The 14665-nt window shown below is 51.4% G+C and overlaps 1 protein-coding gene across 7 annotated transcripts in view; it reads left to right on the top strand.

Annotated features, from left to right (window-relative positions):
• ZC3H13 (zinc finger CCCH-type containing 13) overlaps positions 1-11491 on the top strand; it is a 39500-nt gene extending 28009 nt beyond the window's left edge. For 4 of the 7 annotated variants that reach the window (XM_045838983.1, XM_045838988.1, XM_045838987.1 and 1 more), the window contains 7 exons: positions 683-795; positions 1057-2238; positions 3104-3628; positions 6193-6345; positions 7606-7806; positions 8803-8966; positions 10675-11491. In XM_045838983.1, coding sequence (XP_045694939.1) covers positions 683-795; positions 1057-2238; positions 3104-3628; positions 6193-6345; positions 7606-7806; positions 8803-8966; positions 10675-10842 — 2506 coding nt within the window. In that variant the 3' untranslated portion in view covers positions 10843-11491. The remainder of the gene's footprint in view (positions 1-682; positions 796-1056; positions 2239-3103; positions 3629-6192; positions 6346-7605; positions 7807-8802; positions 8967-10674) is intronic. The other 3 variants (XM_045838989.1, XM_045838985.1, XM_045838984.1) reach the window with 3 other exon arrangements.
• The last annotated feature ends 3174 nt before the right edge of the window (positions 11492-14665 follow it).

Here is a 14665-nt window from a genome sequence, read left to right as displayed (position 1 = left end):
TAGCTTAAGTGCCAAGAGATGCAAGTCACCGCCTTTTTAAAGTTCAACTGAAGAACAAACGTAATCAACATACGAATTACTTGTCACCAAACAAGTGGTTTAGTTTAAAAAGAGAAAAGGAACTAATTTTTACACGAGCCTGGCTTATGACATAACTAATTTGTTCCTCATTACAATTGTGTGGTGTGGACCCTCGTTTTCCCCCAATCTCGGTTGAGAAGAGCAAACCTCAGTGACCTCACGGAGCTCACCTAAGGCTGCGCCGTAAGTGGCCTGGCTGTAACGTGAACCCACCTTTTGACTCACGTGACTGCCCGACGTGAGGCATGAGAATGTAAGATCAGTGAGTCCGTTTCAGCAGGGAGTTCGTGCGCACACTGAGCCCTCTGCCGCCCGTTTCCGCCTTGCGCGTTCGTGCTAGTGATGTTTGGTTGAGCGATTCCACGTGTGTGATGACGGGGCGGGGGCAGGTTGCTGTGTGTTCTAAGTCCTCAGTTGTAGTCTTAACACATGAGGAATGCTACCCAAGATGCTGAACGCCCTTTGTGTGGTACAGCCCTGGTAATACTGCAGTCCTGCGGTTATGTATTCTAGTTACAGCGAAGAAGTGATGGTAGAAAACAGTGAAGAAGCCTCCCTCGCCCACTGGGATTGACGGGTCACCCTTGTCTGCCCACTGCAGGAAGCGCTACAGAAACGAGGGGAGCCCGAGCCCTCGGCCGTCCCCGAAGCGCCGGCGCGAGCACTCTCCCGACAGCGACCCCTACAACAGCGGGGACGACAGAAGTGAGCGGGGTCTGTTGTGTGTGTGTGCGCGTGTGTGTGTGTGCGTGTGCACATGCGTTTGCAGCCGTGAGGCCGCCCTCTGACGGAGGGGGAGGTGATGGGGGAGGGGTGTCTTCTGTGTGGCTGAGGGGTGTGCTGGAAGTCACACCCGCCCCGTCACCTCCTCCTGTCCACGGTAAAGCGGGGAGCGATGAGCTTATTATTATTTACATGCAACACGCAAGTCTGTGGGCTCGGTGACAGTGTGATCGCTTTTATCCTTTTGTGCAGACGAGAGACACAGGCTCTTGAGCCAGGTGGTGCGGCCTCAGGAGTGTCACTCTCTCAGCCCGTCACACTTCCCGGAAGACAGGCAGGGCAGGTGGAAGGAGGAAGACCGCAAGCCGGAGAGGAAAGAGAGCTCCAGGCGCTACGAGGAGCAGGAGCTGAAAGAGAAGGCCTCCTCGGCAGACAAGCAGAGGGAGCAGATGGAGCTCTCCGAGAGCGCCAGGCTCCGGGCCCAGGACCTGACGGGCCACCGCCCGTCCGAGGACCGCGACACGTCCGACGGGGCCCACGACGAGAGCAAGAGGAGAGTGAAAGTCCAGAAGAGGCCCGTGAAGAAGAAGAAGGAGGACGACGCTGGCGTGGAGAGGGGCGGCGCGGAGACGGCGTCCGAGGACGGGCAGGTGTTCTCGCCCAGGAAGGGGCTGAAGAAGAGGAGTGTGGAGAAGAGGCACAAGCGCCCCAGGGGCGATTCCGACGTTTCTGACGACGAGGCGGCCCAGCAGAGCAAGAAGAAGAGGGGCCCGCGGACGCCCCCTCTGACGGCCAAGCAGGGGCTGGCGGGCCTCTCCGGTGACAAGGAGGCGCCCGTGGAAGACGCCCACAGGAGGGAGGACACGGCGTTCAGTGACTGGTCTGACGAGGACGTGCCTGACCGCGCCGAGGTCCCCGAGGCCGAGCGTGCTGCCGCGGCTGTCACCCCCGGCAGGACGCCGTCCCCGTCGGCCCTCCCTCCTCCTCCTCCTCCCGCGGCCGCCGCTGCCACGGCGCCTGCTGCTCTCGCCACGGCCGCCGCTGCCGTCAGCGCCTCTGCCGCCGCTTCCGCTTCGGCCGCCCCCGCCAGTGCCGGGGAAGACTCGCACAGAAAGGGCCACAAGGCGCGGGCAGAGAGGGGGGAGGCCCCGCATGTGGCGGCCGACGACGCGCCCCATCGCAAGCCGGTGGACCAGAAGAGGAGCAGCAGCCTCGGGAGCAACCGGAGCAACCGCAGCCACACGTCCGGGCGGCTGCGCTCCCCGTCCAGCGAGTCTGCCCACCGGAGCGGGGACGACCAGAGCGGCCGGAAGAGGGTCCTGCACAGTGGCTCCAGGGACAGGGAGAGACCGAGGAGCTTCGAAGTCGCGGGCGAGAGGAAGTCCAGGATCGACCAGCTGAAGCGCAGCGAGCCCGGTCGAAGCACGTCCTCAGGTAGGGAAGCGGGATGTGGTCTGGCCGGTGTTCCCCGCGTGAGCACGCTGCGTGCAAACCACCACTTTAAAGTCAATGCTCGGTGGGGCACTTTATTCCCCGCCATAAATTTCAAGGAACTTAGTAGAAGTTTGACCATCTTTCCAGAATGTTAGCTGTTGCCACATTAACACAACATTATGATGAAGGTACATTCAGTCTGCTTAATGTCGAGGTTTTAGTAGTGTATCTTGGTGGAAGAGCTTATGTATTCAACTCCTTTGTGATGCCTAAAATTTTACCCTTTCTGCTCTCCCAGCAGCCAAAGGGTTCTCTTCTGACCACAGAAAATAAAGTAGGGGGATAGGAAGGGATCTGATAAAGAGGTGGTTGGTTCTGTTAATGCTTAACCATTCTATATGCTTCTTTCTTTGAGGATATTTTGTGGTTGAAGTGGAAATAGACAAGGAAATGTGTATTTTAAAATATGTTGTGAAACATATTTTATGTAATTTTCTTTTATCATTCGAACCATCACTCGAGGGCATGTCCATCAATTCTAGAGATGGGGGAGGGGGGGGAGAGAGGAATACTGATGTGAGGGAGAGACTCGGAGTGGCTGCCTCCTGCACGCCGCACCCCGGCCGGGCTCAAACCTGCGGCCTTTTGGCGTATGGGGCAATGCTCCGACCGACCGAACAAGCCGGCCGGGACTCATGTAGATGTTTCAGCACTTTGAGAGATCAGTCTTTCCTCCACTGAGTTCTTTGGATAAGTGGGGATAAATGCAGAAAAAGATAAATTGTAAGTTTTCAAGGGGCCTAAAGTGAAGCATTTTATTTCTGGTTTACACATCGACTCTGTGTGCATGGTGTGTGCATTGTAGATCGCCGGGACTCGAGGAGCCACAGTTCACGCAGGAGCTCTCCCGAGTCGGACCGGCAGGTGCACTCGCGGTCCGGGTCCTTCGACAGCAGGGAGCGGCTGCAGGAGCGCGAGCGGCACGAGCACGACCGGGAGCGCGAGCGGAGGGAGGCCCGGCCACCGAGGGAGTGGGACCGAGACCCCGACAAGGACTGGCCGCGGGGCCGGGACCGGGACCGGGACCGGCTGCTGCGGGAGCGCGAGCGGGACAAGAGGAGGGACTCGGACAGGGAGAGAGAGAGGCTCCTGTCCGACTCCGGGGACAGGGACAGGGACAGGGACAGGGAGAGGACCTTCGAGAGCTCCTCCCAGGGGGAGTCTGTGAAACGCGGCGAAGCAAAACTGGAGCCCGAGCACGAGCGGGACCTGGAGGGCCCCTTCCGAGACGCCGCGGGTGCCCTGGAGAAGGAGCGCCCGGACAGGGACCTGGCGCCGGTGCCGGGCTTCGAGGACGTCGGCAAGGCCGAGCGCACGGACAGCGTGGAGGGTGAGTCGTGCCTCCCGGCCGCTTTACTGCCCCGGGCCTGTTCCGGTCTCATGGGGGTTTCTTTTAAGAGGTACTCTGCTGATCTGCGCGCACACACACACACACACACACACACACACACACACACACACACAGCTCCGTTGTGTTTTAGGGAAGCAGATTTTAAAAGGCAAAGTCGTGTCATGTTTTTAAAATGGGCTCCCCTCGTTAGTATTATCAGGGCAGACTTGGTTCAGATAAGCCTAAACGAAATAAAAGATTACTTAGATGCAGCATTTATAGATGATAAAAAGTAGAAAAACTGTAGAAGTTGAGGTGACTTCTTGGTTCAGAGGGCCATTCAGAAAGCTCCCCAGGGTTCGCACTTTCTAGGGCGCCCGAGAACAAGTACGTGCACAGCAGCACCCCTGAACCGGGCACATCTGGTGACAGACCGACCGTGGAGTGCGGTGTGCACGCCTGGGCCTGGAATGCGGGGCCCTGCGCCCCCCACAGCAGCCTGTTGGCTCAGCTCCCTCGGCGCCCGCCGCAGCCTGCGCGGGCCCCCTGTCCTCGCCCCGCCGTCCCGCCCCGCCCCGCCGGCTCGGCCCGTCTGCTCTGAACGGCCGCACGCTTCAGCCCCCGTCGCCCCTGCTTTCTTTTCCATCGCCTCGTGGACTTTTCCTCTCGTCTCCTCTTTTTACTCAAACTGCAAGTCCCCGTTTGTGGACCGTTTCTCCTAAGAAGCCTTCTGCGCTCAAGGCCCTCGCTCTTTAAAACTGACCTGGCATCCGGGGATGCATCCGGCACGGACGGCACCCCTGTGCCTTGTTCCAGCCGTGCAGCCAGCAGCGCAGTCACTGGTTTCCTCGCCGCTGTCCCGTGCTCCGTTGGAAGGGGCCGCGGCGCCTCACCTCCGGGTCTTCGCTCCGTAGCCAGGGTGCAGCAGACGCCCCGTGCGCGGGCCGCGTTCTGCCTGTGCACACGGGCCCTCGCTTCACTCCTTGGTGGGGCACGGCCAGAGCACAGCCTGGGTGCCAGCGGTCACCCTGGAGACCCTGCCTCCGCCGCGCCGTCCCGTCCCGGATGCAGGGTGTATGCTGTCGCTCCGGCGTCACCTGTCCTCGTCAAGACCCCAAGAAACTTCTGGGGTGCCTGCTGTACAAGCAGCAGTGTTTCACTGTTCTTTTTGCGTGCCATGTCGGAGCGCTGGGCCCAGCGTGCATTCACCGTCTGTTACAGTTACACAGCCTTACATCTCTTGGTTATTGGACTAAATGTCCAGTGCGCCATCTGTTACATGTTTTTTTCTACTTGACCAAAACACTCTATCTCAACATTCTTCAGTTACATTTTCCTCTCATTTTTGGGTTTAAACAGCATTGTTTGTGAGCCATAGTACTAATGGAGGTATAGCCTTGGGTGTAATTGACTATAATTGAACTAGTGATTGTAATAGTTCTCTTGTGACCATTTTTCTAAGTCATTCATTGGCTGTGGTCATCGATAACATAGCATAGAAATTTATAGGTGAATTACTTACTGTGAGATGAAGCATTTTATTCACCTAAAATGGGAAGATGAGTTGGGTAAACTTGAAAGATTAAAAATCCTATCATTTGTGTTTATGTTTAGATTTATATTTGTATTATGAAGTTATTAAAATTGGTTACCTTATAAGTGAATTGGTGAGGGTAGAGGAGATTACTGTAGAATGTAATGGACTAGAAAAGTGTTAGAACGATTAGAAATGTCTCCTAGTTTGCTATATTTGCTGCAAATTTTTGTCATAAAGTGTGCTGTTGCATCTTGAACACTAGTGTCGTAAACACAGTCAAGCGTATTGATAACTAAGGACTAGAAATATTAAAAGTACTCTAATTTTAGGATAATTTAAGTTCACAACTAACTCCCCAGGAGACTAGGTGGTTGAGAAAAGTTGGTGAAATAAGGAACTAGAATATACACCAGTGGTAGTAACAAAAATGTGTTAAAATCGTACTAGAGCATTCTTGATAAACCCGTGTTCACTAATCCAAGGATAGCAGCAGGACAGGGAGGATGTGCTGGGAGACGCAGGGAGAGTTCACGGTGCGTTTACGTTTTACCTCGTGCCGTGGAGTCCTTCGTACAAGCTAAATACCGTACACTGAAGTTTAAGTTTCAGACAGATTTTGTGAATAAGTTTGCAAGTTTTTAAAAAATTAATGAGTTTAGGTAAGGAAATTAATGCATCATTTTGAAGTTAGTAGGTCGGATTTACTTAAAGTTTTAGCATAAAAATTAACACCACATAACGTTAATGTGTCAGCTTCCGTATCTCCTACTTTAACTGTAATCGTAGAACCTGTTTTGATATAGCTGTCCCTCCTGTGTTCTCGCCATGAAAATTAAATTTGACCGATTGAAGTTTCCAGTTTTTTGGAATTATCAAGTGTTTTGAATAATTAATTTTAAATGTCATTTTCTAGTGAAAAGATGCTTTTCTAGTTTTTTTAGTGTGCACAGCCTCTATGTCTTCGGCTTGAGTTAGATGTCCTCTCCTCCGGTGCCCTCTTTGACGTGACGTTCATCTTCCCAATCAGCAGGAGACGACGAATCCAAGCTGGACGACGTGCACTCCCTGGGCTCCGGTGCGGGCGAAGGCTACGAGCCCATCAGCGACGACGAGCTGGACGAGATCCTGGCGGGCGACGCTGAGAAGCGGGAGGACCCGCAGGAGGAGGAGAAGATGCCGGGTGAGGCGGGCGGGCGCGGCGGTGGGGCGCAGCGGTTCCGGGGCCTAGGGCGTGAGGGTGCTGCTGTTCCCTTTCCTGCTGTAGCAGTTGCTAATGAAAGGCAGCTGGAACTTTCCCTTTGTGTTTCAATTAACGTCGAAAAGCTAACAATAATGAAAATGATCATCAATAAAAGTACTAAAAATGCTGCGCTCGTTTGTAAGTAGACTTTGCCTGTGAATTGGGAAAGGCCTCATTTGAAATAGCAGAGTCGTAAGATGTCCTTTCCAGGGTTTAAGATTCATGTTTTAAATAACGTGGGGTCTGACCGATACTGACCGCCCAGGAGTGTTCTGGATGGGGGGTGTCTGGCGCAGAGCTGCACAGCGAGACCCACAAACCAGCCTTTGAAATGACTGTTTTCAGAAATTGGTAGCAGCTGAAATTGTGTTTCAATGCTAGTCGTACACCTCTTTGTATCAGCGTTCTAAACTCGGTGATTATTTTTACTTGCAGTGCTTTATGCCTTGCCAGAGCTTCCTCTGCTGACTGTGTCCGTCTCCCCAATTAGTTTGGTGGTTAATGATGAGTTTGGGGTTTTGTTTTTAAATCACGTGAGGACCTTTGAGTATACAGTATATTACACTTTACTTTTACCTAATTTGCTCTTATATTTCACAATTTTTTTCTACTAATACAGAGGGTATGTGTAATTGTTATCTGTATCATTGGCTATCGTGTGTTTCTAAAGAGAACAGTATTTGGTTGATTTCCTCAACTGTTCCTTGTCAGTGGGTGGATGATTTATTCTCAGTATTAATAAGAGCAATTGTCCCATAGATAATTTCATAGTGAACTGTTTTTAGAAAGTAAATGTGTGTGTTTGCACGCACATACGTGCAAATGAGATTCCCAGATTTAACCCGTGAAGGGGTTCTGATACCAAGTGTCAAACATCAGACCTATTATTCTTAGTGAAGCAGTGGACTTTTTTCATTGGATGGCTGGAGCAATTGCAGGAGTTATTTACAGGAATCGGTTTGCTGGGTTTCTGTGTGCTTGCCTGTTTTCTTCTGGCGAGAAGGACTGTTTTATATGTAAAGGTCCCTAGGTTCTAAGTGTTGGCGTTTATAGAGAAGATTTCATCTGAAGAATACGGACTTTCCGGTTTAAAGTAGTCGTTCTGTAGTGGTTTCCCGTGTTTCACGGTGCACGTTTCCCTGTCGATAACGAGCATGCCGCTGCCCGGGGTAAGAGGCTCCTGCTCTCTCTCTCTTGCAGACCCACTGGACGTGATCGACGTGGACTGGTCCGGGCTCCTGCCCAAGCACCCGAAGGAGCCGCGCGAGCCGGGGGCCGCGCTGCTCAAGTTCACGCCTGGGGCCGTGATGCTGCGAGTCGGGGTTTCTAGGAAGCTGGCAGGCCCCGAACTCTTTTCCAGAGTCAGAGAGACGTGCCAGAGGCTTCTAGAGAAACCCAAAGGTGACCGAGTCCTGCTGCGATGGGTGCCGTGTGCTGCCACTGCCAAGATGCCTGGGAACAGGGCCCTGGCCTGTCCTCACGCAGCACGCCCAGTGTGCGATCTGTGTTTTCAGTCCTCACCCAAGGATACGTGCATCGGGTCTTAGAGGGAGAGAAACACGAGTGTGAAAGAGAAGCACAGACTAGTCACTCCTGTACACACCCTGACTGGGGATCGGACCGCAGCCTTTTGGGGTTCGGGGCAGCTCTCCAACGGACTGAGCCCCCTGGTCAGGGATATATATATACACACGTGTGCACACGCACACCCATGTCTATATCACATGACTGGGTGCTCTAGATACACGGTCTGTCTGGAGAGTCTCCGACCATGTAATATGAAAAATAGAGACATTAAATTTATTGAATGCCCCTTTATTAATTCTGCCCTGATTCAACAGTTTTTAAGTTTGAAGCACCTTTCCCTCCCTCGGCGTTATGCCTCAGAACTAGGCGATTTTCCTTTAATACGCTGTCCAGGGTTTCGTAGTGACCAAGTCTAGGATGGAGTGTGCAGATTGTCTGACTGACACCTAGTCGCTTTCCAGACTGATTTTGGAGGTCCCCGTCTGCAGTCACATTATTACACTTGAATCTTGAGACAGTAAAGTCCTGAAATCTAGAATTTTAAGTAGTAGTGGGTGGGATGCAGTATTCTGAATTTGACTTCACTGATCCTTAACTTGAACTTTTCTTCCCATAGTTAGTGATCAGTGTCTAGACTCTCTCACCCAGGTCTGCATTTCTTATATCTTAAAGTGGCTACCAGAATGTTTATTTTTGTTTCAGACTAGCCAAGAATAGATTGCCTTTTATGTAAAATAATTTGCATCAATATTGTTAACATTGAAAATCATATAATTTGCATCAACATTGTAGACTTTGTGGCATATTCATCTAAGCAGTTGATGACATGTTTATATTTTTGGAAAACTTAATGCCTTTTTTTTTTTAAAGATGCAGACAGTCTCTTTGAACACGAACTGGGGGCCCTCAACATGGCTGCACTGCTGCGAAAAGAAGAAAGAGCGAGTCTTCTCAGTGACCTCGGGCCGTGTTGCAAGGCCTTGTGCTTCAGGCGGGACTCCGCGATCCGGAAGCAGCTGGTCAAGAATGAGAAGGTATTATTGTTCCCTTGGAGCAAATGCAGAAAAAAGTGTTTGTTGAGGTTGTATGAATGGCAGAGCTTCCATTCGATTGCTTTGAGGTGAGGTCGTGGTCTCCTCTGTATCTCTGAGTTTGGTTTTCTAGTTTTTTATGCATGTAAGAAGAAATTCTATTATAATTTATAATACTTTTCATTTTATACTTGAACATTTTATTGGTGTTGAATAACAATTTGTTATTCAAAAGTTGATGTATAAAGTTTAAAATACTCTTTCTGTAAAATATTTTATTGTGAAAAGTTTCTTTAGATAATAAACCAACTAGAACTTTATCTAAATTGAAGCTTAAGGAACAATACTCCCCAGGATGTGGTGAGGATATTTATGGAAACCGTGTTTCTGAGGTTGTGTCATGTTGAAAAGAGGGAAATAAACGCAGGTGATTGCACTCAAGCGTTTACTTTGGAAGAGGAAAGGGAGCTGCCATGCCAGAGGGGCAGGAGTTAGTCTTGGTTCAGAAGAGAGCTAGCTGATCATGAGAAATTGAAAACCTCTCAGGCCTTTAAAGTTAAGAACTGGGACTTTTATTTGGGTGGCGTGGTCATTGGTGGGCATGGGTAGCCAACATAATTTTTTTTTAAAGATGAGCAAAAAATGAATAAAGCCGGAAGGCCCCCACTGCCCGATTTTGAGATTTACCATAAAGCCGTGGCACTTGAGACGGTGTGGTCAGCGGGCGGGGGTCAGGAGGGTGCCACTGCAGGGGGCGTGAAGGGAGGGTTTTCTCAGTGCGGGGACTCTGCACCCTGACTGTGGCTGTGGTTAGTGAACCTGCGCACGCGGGAAACCCTCAGAACCACAGTCGTGCCTCGGGCCTGGCCGGCGTCAGGGCTCGTTGCACTTGGACGAGGAAGAACGTCTCCGCACGCGGCGCTTGCTGGCGCTCACTGCCTCGGGCGCTTGTCACGGGTTCGGGAGCGAGGTAACGGCAGGTACCGAGGAACCACTGTGGACATGAAATGTTAGTTTTACTGAATCCCAACTTACGAAATATTTTTTAAAAGCAGAGGTGATCAGGGCACCACCTTGTTCCTGTAAGGACCCTAGCTAGCAATGACCGAAAAGGCCGGACCTGGGGACGGGCGGACCTCAGTCGTTTCATTGCACGGGCGCTCGGAGAGCGTGCAGCTGAACTTGGGGACGCCGACCGCAGCCCTGCCGGCCCGCGTTCAGTCCCAGCGGCAGAGACGCGCGGTCGCTGTCGTGCAGGGAGGGGCGGCCGCTCCCGGAGCCCGCGTCCAGGGAGCCTGGCGCCCCGGCCGGAGCCCGCGGGGCTCGCCGCCGCCCTTCCGAGAATCCGTGTGGAAGACAACCCGTGTGGGAGTGGGGCCGCATCAGCGGGCGCTCCACCCAAGGGGGGTGTTTCGGCAGGTCCGAGGGGTCGGGCTGTTCGACATGGAGGGCGCAGGGCCTTTTCTCATTAGAAATGAAGTCAGAACTGGTCGAGAAGGTTCCTCCACTAAGCAAGATTAATTTCTTTTCTGTGATTCTTCGAGTCTGAAAACATTTCCTAATTTGCTTTTAAATATCCAGAATAGCTATTATCCGCCTCAAATTAACTTTTCATAGAACTGCTACGCTTTTGTTAGAAGTCAGCCCGTCCTTCTCCCTGTCCGCCGATCACTCACGTCCCCCTTTCAATGCGCTCCCGCGTCTCCCGCAGGGCACGGCGAAGCAGGCGTACACGGGCGCGCCGGCGGCGGACAGCGAGCTGCTGCGGCTGAGCCTGCGGCTGTTCAAGCGGAGGAGCGCCTGCCGCGCGCCGGGGCCCGACAAGGCGGAGGACGGCAAGCTGGCGCCGCCGGGCGAGCCGGAGCTGTGCGTGTCCTGAGGCCGGGGCTGGGCGCGCGGTCTGCGCCTGCGCTGCGGTGCACCTTCTCTGCCGGAGGTCTGGCTTCGCGAGCGTCCCTGGGCCGGCGGCCGGCGGAGCCCGCTCGCCGGCCACGCAGCTGCGGTGGGGGCGCTCTGACGCTTGAAGGCGTCGGTTTGGCTGAACTGAGACTTTACACAGTACTTAGTGCTCGTGAAAGATAGCGTGAAAGCATAGAGTCAGTAGTTCGGTGCATTTTGTTAAAACTGAAGTTTGGGGAAACGGTTGTCACTGCGCTTCCAGTCGACAGAGACTTTTCTGAAGAGGAGCCACTGGCGCGTTCTGGACCCGTCCTGAAGCAGCTGCAGCCTGGCCCAGGCACTGTGTCCACCGCACGCGCACGCGCACGCACACTGTGCACCGCCGCGCCGCACAGGACACGGGGCGCTGGCCCTGCGCCGGTGTGCGGGCCGCGCCCCGCAGGAGGGAGCCAGGAGACTTTTTTTCCTTGTGGAACATCTGAGAAAGTTACTTAATGGATCTTTGTTCTTTTAAATGTATGTGTGTTGTTAGAATGTGTACTGGATGCATTTGGAATCTAAATGGTTTTGTTTGTTATCAGAGACTGCCTACTCTTTTTATTTTTAATAAATACGCCCTTTTCCCTTTTCTTGTTTTAGATTTACTTTGTTTTTCAGTAGCCTCATTCCTGGTATTCTGAAACATTTGCCGTCAACATTACATGTTTCACACCTCAGATGTTTTCCTGCCGACGTCCTTGCTGTCGGACAGCGGTTGCCGGTGTGCGGTGGGGACCTGCCTCAGCTGGGGCTCGGCCGTGCTGGAGCTGCACAGCTGCGTCCTCTGGGCTTTAGAGTGCTACCGCCACATTTTTTACAGTTACAGCCTTTGATTACGTTAAACTGGCTCCAGCCCCTAAGACGTGAAATGACTTGCTTTTTAAAGATTACCGTGTATCTGCTTTGTATGTAAATATTTAACTCATGAAGTAGATTCTTAGAAGGATTTGAAATAGACTCCACGTTGGGAAGTATTGGGGGAGACAGACATAAGAATAGTAATAACAGTAATAATAATAAAGCAAACCAATCAAAATTACAATTTGGTCATTACCTCCAGCAGTTTTCTGTTTGGCTGTAAGCCTGTGACAACCTGTCTCAGTAGTTTTTTATTGTCACCAAAGGTAACCAAGTTTCTTTCCACTTCAGGAAACATTTATTGTGCATTTCATTTGACTTTCTTGGTGACATTTCCTTTCCCACTTAGTAAATGTTTTGAGTGAAGAAAAGAGAAAAGGTAAACATTATAATCACCCCAGAGAATGTACCCTCTAAGAAACTCCTCCCTGATTATAGTGGACAATCTTGTTCTCGGTAACATAAAAATTTAAGGTCCTGGAACACCTCGTGCTTGTCTGCAGAATTATGGACTATAACAAAGATGACTTTTCTGTGCTGTCCACTGACTTTAGGAATATTTCACAAGTTGTTTAGTTACAGCACAAAAACTGTGTACAGGTGGTCCCTGGTTTACAATGCTTTGGTTTACAATTTTTCCACTTTATAATGGTGCCAAAGCAATACACGTTCGGTAGAAACCAGCTAGGACACGCTGTGATGTTCAGTAGGTTAAATGCATTTTCTGGTTGGGGTGTTTTCAGCTTCCTCTGCGTGTATCAGGACACAGCTGCATTGTAAGAAGCACCTGCAGTTGAATTTGCCACATAGTTGAATCTGTTGCCTTTCTAGTGTGAGGATGTTTTTCTGTCACGAAAGAAGATTCTAGAATGATTCCTGTTTCCCTAGACACGGTATTGGGAGCATTATGTTCACCGTGGGATGTCTCACAATGTTTTAAAAAGTTCATACATTCTCTGGATTGCTAGTTAGGTATTTATAGAGTTCTAAAGCAGATCTCTTCATTAACTTCCTCGTAAAACACTCGGGCCAGAATTACAATCGGTACTCCTGCAAACGTCTTCCCGTTCATAAAGTATTTGCCGGCAGAGGTGAAGGGCTGTCGTGGCTGGTGGAGGAAGGTCGTCCAGGTGCCGTAGTTGCACGGCTGGCCTCCTGCTGCTGGCGGCGAAGTTGTGTCTGTCCGCAGTCGGAGATGCGGCGCGAGTCCCCGCGCGCACATCCTGGTGGCGGCGGGTTCCCTTCGGCCGCCGCCCTCACCGTTTGGTCAGAGATGACCCTCACTTACCACAGAGCTGGTGCCTTCGTGGGAGTTCCCAAGTGCGGGTAAGTGGTACTGCAGCGTGCTGAGAAGTCGGACCTGCCACTCCTCTGTTCTGATCAGTGACTGCGGGTCGTCGTCCCAGTCCTACCCGTGACTGCGGTAGGGTTTTATGGCTCAGTCTTTTTTTTTTAATAATATTTTCTTTTTAAAAAATGTATTTATTTATTTTTAGGCAGAGGGGAAGGGAGGGAGAAAGAGGGAGAGAAACATCAATATGCGGTTGCTTCTCACACACCCCCTCACAGGGGACCTGACCCACAATCCAGGCATGTGCCCTGACTGGGAATCGAACCCACGACCCTTTGGTTTATAGACCGGTGCCCAATCCACTGAGTAACACCAGCCAGGGTGACGGCTTAATCTTTATTAACCTGAAAGTTTGTGTTGGCAAAGCCTCCCACATCACTGCCCACTGTCTGGTTGGGTAAAGAGTAAGTTATAGTTATATAGTACCCATATTGTCTTTTAACCTATGTTTATTTTTTATGTTTCCATTACAGTTGATATTTGATATTATATAAGTTTCAGGGTACAGGATGGTGGTTAGACATCTACATAATTTATAAAGGGAGCCTCCGGTAAGTGTAGTGCCCAGTAATCTGGTACCGCACAGTTACTACAGTAGTATTGGCTGTATTTACTGTGATGTACTTGACATCGTGACTCTCTTTAACCCTCAAATGAGGACACGCTTACTGATTTTATGGGGGGTGGAGGGAGGGGGAGAAAGGGACACTGGCTGGTTGCCTCTTGCACGCACCTTGACCCAGGGGGCTGAGCCCTTCTGTTTAGGGACGAGCTCCAGCCAACCGAGCCACACGGGCCGGAGCTCTCGGGACTGTTTTGTGACTGCTGTACTCCCTAATCCCTTCTCCTTTAACCCACCCAGCCCACGCCCCCGGCCGATCCAGCAGCCATCGGCTCTTCGTACCTGCGAGTCCATCTTTGTTTGGTGTGGTTCTTCAGATGACACACGCCAGTGAAATCTTACGGCATTTGTCTCTGACTCAGTCACTTAGCGTAATACCCTCTAGGTCCATCCACGATGTCGCAAACGGTAAGGTTTCATTTTATTTTTATGGCTGAGGGGATAGTCCAGTGCACAGACCGAGGGGCACTTACGTGGCTTTCGTCTCCTGGCCGCTGCAGACAATGCCGCAGTGCGCACGGGCGAGTGCCGTGTGAATTACTGCTTTGGGGTTCTCTGGGTGCCCAGAAGGCGTAAGGCAGTTCCGTTTTTAATTTTTTGAGGGACCTCCACACTGCTTCCCACAGGGGCTGCACCAGGCTGCGTCCCCTCCAGCGGTGCCCGAGGGTCCCCTTCCCCCTCATCCTCACCAGCACTCGTTGATTTTTTAATGATGGCCGTTGTGACAGGGGTGAGGTAGTCTCACTGTGGTTTTTACATTTCTCTGATGGTTAGTGACGTTGAGTCTATCTTCACAAGTGAGATTAATTTTTTTTAAATCCTCACTTGACAATATTCCCATTGATTTTAGAGAAAGGAAGAGAGAGGGGAGAGAAAGTAACGTCAATGTGATGGATCAGTTGCCTCCGCACACAACCTGGCTGGGGATCGAAC

The sequence above is a fragment of the Phyllostomus hastatus genome, unplaced genomic scaffold, assembly GCF_019186645.2.
Source record: "Phyllostomus hastatus isolate PE091 unplaced genomic scaffold, TTU_PhHast_1.1 phas_contig_29, whole genome shotgun sequence".
NCBI lineage: Eukaryota > Metazoa > Chordata > Mammalia > Chiroptera > Phyllostomidae > Phyllostomus > Phyllostomus hastatus.
This window is presented reverse-complemented; position numbering and strand designations above follow the sequence as displayed.